Source organism: Myotis lucifugus, unplaced genomic scaffold (genome assembly GCF_000147115.1).
Source record: "Myotis lucifugus unplaced genomic scaffold, Myoluc2.0 scaffold_191, whole genome shotgun sequence".
Classification (NCBI taxonomy): Eukaryota; Metazoa; Chordata; class Mammalia; order Chiroptera; family Vespertilionidae; genus Myotis; species Myotis lucifugus.
In genome coordinates this window covers 2330994-2337761 of record NW_005871239.1, presented here as the reverse complement: position 1 = coordinate 2337761, position 6768 = coordinate 2330994, and the positions used below count along the sequence as shown (strand labels likewise).

At 41.2% G+C, this 6768-nt stretch overlaps 1 protein-coding gene across 2 annotated transcripts in view; it reads left to right on the top strand.

Moving 5' to 3' along the window:
• PTGDR (prostaglandin D2 receptor) overlaps nt 1-6768 on the top strand; it is a 40666-nt gene that overhangs the window by 19860 nt on the left and 14038 nt on the right. The window contains exon 3 of one of the 2 annotated variants that reach the window (XM_023760754.1): nt 2121-2565. The exons of the other annotated variant lie outside the window; for it this stretch is intronic. Coding sequence (XP_023616522.1) covers nt 2121-2212 — 92 coding nt within the window. The 3' untranslated portion in view covers nt 2213-2565. Of the gene's footprint in view, nt 1-2120; nt 2566-6768 lie in introns of those variants that run through there. 2 annotated transcript variants of the gene reach the window in all.

Genomic DNA, 6768 nt, shown 5'->3' with positions numbered 1-6768 from the left:
CAGGCCTTCACCACACTATTGTCTGTGTCCATTGGTTATGCATGTATGTATATAAGTTCTTCGGTTAATCTCTTCCCTTCTCCCAGCTTCTCTGAGATCTGTCCGTCTGTTCCATGCATCCATTTCTCTGGACCCCAGTTTGTTTGTCAGTTTATGTTCATTAGATTCCACATAGAAGTGAGATCATGTGACATTTGTCTTTCTCTGACTGGCTTATTTCACTCAGGTCCATCCATGCTGTTGGAAAGGGTACCTGTCCATATGTTTATTGGCCCTTGAATATCCGTGTCTGTGAGGGACCGATCTGTTCAAGTCTTTTCCATTTATAAAAGGTTGTCTGCCTTTTGCTTATTGAGTTTTGTCATCTGAATCTATTAAGTTCTTGAGTTTGGGGCTTTGAGCAGTATGTGGCAAAATTTTGTACAGTGTGGAAATTCTAATACACCCAAATCGACTTGGTTCCTGGAATTCTATATGAGACTTTAGATAATGAAGGATCCCGGAAGCCCCTGGAGGTATGTTTCTGCTGATTCTGGCTTATGGCACCCATTTCCTGGTGAGCTTGATACGCTAACTGCTCATATTGCTGAGATTCTCTACCGCCTACGATAATGGGGCCTTCTCAGAGAGGATTTGCATTCACCAGCACTTAGGTCATTCCAGGACTACTTTAAACCCACTCAGGACAGAAGACTTTTTTTGGACTATCCAGCAGAGGTGAATTGGGGTGACAAACTCCCAGGGGCCGCCAGCGTGTGGTTGTAAATTCCCAGAGACAGGGTTGTTTGTTTTTCTTTTCTCTTCTTTTCTTTTCTTTTCTTTCCACCCCTCCACTGTTCAACATTAAAGGCTTTTCTTTTTCTTACAATCTCCTGGAGTTGGGGGTTAGCATGACAGTAGGTCTACTTCTGGTTCATCTCAACCTGAGGAGGTTCCCTTTGGGACCCTAACCTTATGGAGGAAGGTTTTCTATTACACTTTCCATGTCTGCCAGAACCTAGACTTTAACGCTGAACTCATGGGCCTTGAGAGGGCATGAGGGCATGAGGAATAAAATCCAAGTTTCCTATAATCCACATCGTGTGGTATTTATCTTTCTCTGACTGGCTTATTTCACTTAGCTTCTCTGAGACTCAATTTTCTTCCTCTTTGCCAGGATCGTGGCAAGGACTTAAGGTATAAGCAAACATACCAGTTTGGCTCAGTAGATAGAGCATTGGCCTGCAGACTGAAGGGTCCTGGGTTGGATTCCAGTCAAGGGCACATGCCTGGGTTTCGGGCTCGATCCCTAGTAGGGGGCATGCAGGAGGCAGCCACTCAATGATTCTCTCTCATCGTTGATGGTTCTATCTCTCCCTCTTCCTTCCTCTATGAAATCAATAAAAATATATTTTTTTAAAAAAGAAAAACAAACATTTAAAAAAATAAAGCATATGCAAAGTTCTTAGCACAATATTTGACATATGTATCATGGTTGCTCAACAAATGATAGTTAGCCGAAACCGGTTTGGCTCAGTGGATAGAGCGTCGGCATGCGGACTGAGGGGTCCCGGGTTCGATTCCGGTCAAGGGCATGTACCTGGGTTGCGGGCACATCCCCAGTGGGGGATGTGCAGGAGGCAGCTGATCGATGTTTCTCTCTCATCGATGTTTCTGACTCTCTATCTCTCTCCCTTCCTCTCTGTAAAAAATCAATAAAATATATTAAAAACAAAACAAAACAAATGATAGTTAGTACTAACTACTCAGTGTTAGTACCACTACTAATGTGGTAGTCGTCATAGTAAGAGCTCACTACGTAAGAAAATATTAAATCCCCCCCCTCCGAAATAAATGCACAAAGAATGTGAACAGAGAGTTCTCAAAAGAGGAGATATAACTAATAAACTTGGGGAAATGTTCAACCTGACCAAAAGTCAAAGAAATACAAATGAAGACAAGACAGCATTTTTTGGCCTACTAAGTTATCAACAATTTAAAATCAGTAGTGGTACCCAGTGCTGGGACAGTGTGCGGAAACGGGCATTTTCATACATTCCTGAGAATATGTAAGTTGATACATATATAAGTGATGTGAGAATATGTACTGTCATTTAAAAAATAATCATATTCTGTTTCAGAAATTTCACTGCTGAGATTCATCCCTAGGACAGAGCCCCAAACATGGAAAGGCTGCAGGCATAAAATGTTAAGTGTCGTTGTCATTGAGTAATTGGAAACAACCCAGCCATCCAGTGATGGGAGGCCTGAGTAGGATTTGCTCAGGGGGTATGGTGATTACACTGATACCACACAGAAAATACAACGAGAGAGAGAAAGCAGGATGCAGTATTTTCTGTGCATTGCATAGCAAACAAATCTGGAAGGATATACACAGTTCAAATAAAAACGAGGATCATCTTAAAGTGGTATGATTATGGAGAATTACTACCTTTATAACTTAAAAATTATACTTCATTAAAACTGTGTTTTCCTGATTATTTCCAAATGGACTCTTTCTCTTTTAAATGACACCAAAAATTAACTTCAAAACTCTTGACAAAAGCCTATAGCCCTGATTTTTTTATATTGGTCCTCTAGAGGGAGCACAAGTGCTTAAAATACACCAGAACCATAATTTAATCTCCTATGACTACACAGTAGTCAAGAATGTTAGAGCTACAAGGGGCTTCAGAGATAATCTAGTGTGTTTTCTTTAGTCTTAAGGATATACAGAAAACAACCTCTAGCTATAAGTCATTTCATTTCTATTATTGTGCTGCTTTTAAATGACACAGACTTTCTTGTGTTGAGTATGTAATCTTTTGGGGTTGAAGTTCCCAACGGAGAGGAAGAGAGTACAAGAAAATCAAGGCTGCAAACTATTCTCAAAGCCCTAATATTTCTGCCATGAAATTACAATCTAATAACTATCCCCTGAAATTCCAAAGAATAGTGCTATGGGCCCATTTAATGGTTTTGGTTTTTTGGTATCCTGTTAAGGTTGGTTTCCAGAGAGCCCCCAAGATAAGAGTTTGCAGCGTTGATGTGTGGTTAATTTGACGATGGGTCTATCCGGGCAGGACAAATATGGGTCTAGTCGGGGGCATGAAATGTGTGTCTCTTGCTGTGACAATTGTAAGAGGAGGTGGGGTTTAGCTTTGGATGGTCCTCAAGTTACCTCTGGGCTCAGCCACTCTCTAGCTCTGAGTTCACTCTAAACTTTCTCATCTGTTTGTTAAATTTAAATTTCAAAAGCCCTAGTCTCTTTCTTGTAATCCAGTTTTGCCTCAAAGCTACTTGGAACCAAGAACAAAATGAAGAGCCATGGCTTCTTCAGAAGCATCTATTCCTCCCTCCAAGTTTATATGTTTAATGGCAACAATAGATGGAGATGGTAGGAGCTTGAGAATATAGCAAGTCCTGGTAGCTGCTTCAAGTACCCACCTGGCTCCACACATACTCATCCCCATATCACTGACCACATTCCCGATGCTGTAATCCTCATCCCTGTGGTTATTCTGTAACTACTAATCTGGGCTGCTTAATTCCTTCATCTTTCACCCATAGTAGGAATGTATACATTAAATATGTGCAGCTTTTTTGCATGTCAATCATACTTCAATTTGCAAAAAAAAAGAACACAACATTTAAAAAAGACAAAGAAAAACAATAATGAGATAATGTATATGAAGACTTTAACAGCTTAGGGGATATAGTAAGCTCTTAACAAACTGTAGTCTTTTTTTTTTTTTAAGCCAAACCTCAGTCTTTTTAAAAATATATATATATTTTTATTGATTTCAGAGAAGAAGGGAGAGGGAGAGAAAGATAGAAACATCAATGATGAGAGAGAATCATTGATTGACTGCCTCCTGCACACCCCCAACAGGGGGTGCCCCTGACCGGAATCGAACCCGGGACCCTTCAGTCCGAAGTCCGACGCTCAATCCACTGAGCCAAACCAGCTAGGGCAAACTGTACTCTTCTTTATCATTATCATCTCACGATGAGCTTCATTAGGGCAGGGACCATATAGCATTGCTCAGGACCTGGCTCAGTGATTAAATAGCCGACACCTGCTGAGTGATTTGTATGAGCCAGGTCCTGAGTTCAACCACAACCTTCGAGGTAAGTACTGTTATTACCCCCATATTACAGATGAGGACACTGAAGCACATAGAAATGAGGCAACTTGTCCAAGGACAAAACTAAAATTTGAATTCAAAGCAATCTGACTCCAGAGTCCACGTTCTCAAAACTATACTGTGCTGCCTCAGTCAATGTATGCCTTAATAAACTGTTGCCGAGCTCGGTCACGGTGGCTCAGTGGTTGAGCATCAACCTATGAACCAGGAAGTCTCAGGTTCACAGCTCCATCTCCAGTAGGGGGCATGCAGGAGGCAGCCAATCTATGATTCTCTCTCATCATTGATGTTTCTGTCTCTCTCTCTCCCTCTCCCTTCCTCTATCAGAAACCAATTAAAAAATAAAAAATAAACTGTTGCTGAGTGAAAAAATTAATGGATTGTAGATTTCTGAAAATGCAATTTCTGGGTCTCAGAACATACACATATTGCAATGTAAGTTATTCATTATAATTTTAAGTTTTTTAAAAAGCAGTATAAAATTTTTAAATAACATTATCACAATATGGACACAAAGGTGCACAGAAGAAATATTGAAAAAAAAAACACCACATCAAAATGTTAGGAGTGGCCATTGTTGATGAATACATTCAGGGACGGCTTTTTTTTTTTTTTTTAATCCATCTTTTTCCAAAATTTTTTTAATGAGCTGTTATTCTGCACAGAGTGACTAACCATAGCCTTATTTTTGTGTTATATGTGCTTTACTGATTTATTGTTCGTTCTGTCCTTAGACGCAAACCTTTCTAAGAGAAGAGAATTTTCATGATTATATTGGGATTTTTGTGCTCTGTCTATCTTAAAAAGAAAATTAGAATCACAGGTAATTTGATCTCTTAACATTATTGGAGTGACCCATTTGATGTAACTCCTGGCGCTAACAAGCAGTGTTGTGGCTTTCCTTTTCTGGTAGTTCCTGTCTGCAGACAAGAGAACTGTTGTACTCGTACATCCATTTGGAAAACACATTTTATTGACTCGGGGTTTTGCAAAGGCTTTATCAAGCTGTTTCTCAAATAATCCTGTGAGGCTGTAATAAAGTCCTCGAAGCCTTGAATCCACATACACAAGCCTACATGAATGCAAAGGGGCAGGATACTAATCCGACATACTAACCTATGTTTTTTGCCCTGTACTTCCTGATACTCCAGACCTTTCCCTGGTTTTAGCAGCAGCAGGGGCGTTCTACACTTACAGCCTCAGAGAAAGGACAATGGAACAGAACAAAGCCATCAACTTTTGGCGTATGACTTGAAAGACTAGGCCTAGAGGAGACCAGGCCTAAAGGAAGAGCAAAGCTGCACCACATCTTCCCCCACATCTTCCATAGGCTGTGAAGGAAGGATGGTGAACAAGAGAGTTTAGATGTTAACACAGGGGGTTCCTAGATAATGTGGCTCTGTACCCCCCAAATCTCAGAGAGGTCTGGAGGGAAGAGTTCAGGAGGCCCACCAACCTGCCATTGTCGAACACCTTATATGAGAAAAATAGAACCCACTTCGTTTGACCTGGTGGGAATCCCACCCCATTCCAATCACCAGGCCAGAATTATCAATGTGAGCTAAAATATTCATGGAGAGCAAGTAGGCTCTAGTAAGGTGTGCTCTTCAGCAGGCAATCTTTCCCTTTGTTCCAAAATGAAGAATTTTTTTTCCCTTGCCAGTTCCCTATGCAGAGCAGTTCCACCTTTCTGTCCTCCTCCCTTCCCCCAATGAATGTGACCTTCCTTATAGAATACTAGAGGCCCAGCGCACAAAATTCGTGCACTGGTAGGGTTTCTAGCGGCTGCCAGCTCCGGCTGGGGCCTCTCTCCCTTCCCCAGGCCGGCCAGCCCCCTGGTCTAACTCTCAGAAGAACTCCAGTGGAGGGGACAATTTGCATACTAAGCTTTTATTATATGGGATAATTACTGGCCTGGCTGGTTTGGCTCAGTGGATAGATTGTAAGCCTTCGGACCAAAAGGTCCTGCTTTGATTCTGGTCAAAGACAGGGCTTGTGAGGGAGGTAACTAATCGATTTCTCTCTGTCTTGCCCTTTCTCTTCCACTCTCTAAAAATCAATGGAAAAGTACCCTATGGTGAGGATTTAAAAAAAAGAATATAATTACCCATGTTGTCTGTCGAACTGGATATCTTTTGTTTTAAACATCAGCCAATTTTCACAACTCTGCAATTATGGCAATAGAGGGTAAGCAACCATTTTTGTTAGCTTGACTTTTTTAAAATATATATATATATATATTATTGATTTTTTACAGAGAGGAAGGGAGAGGAATAGAGAGTTAGAAACATTGAACAGCTGCCTCCTGCACACCTCCCACTGAGGATGTGGCCGCAACCAAGGTACATGCCCTTGACTGGAATCGAACCCAGGACCTTTCAGTCCACAGGCCGACACTCTATCCACTGAGCCAAACCAGTCACGGCTGTCAGCTTGACTTTTAAACTGACCACTTCACCAATAGACTTCGCCAGGATTGGGTTTTGCCGGGTAGGCCAAGGTAACTGCGAAAAAATTAATGGCTGAACAACGTTTTCTTTCAAGGTGGAGTTTGAGTAGAGAACAATGTGCAGTAATTTAAAGCTGTGTTCACAAACACAATTCTACACAAGTATAAGGAACACTGTGGTTTTTTTTCCTT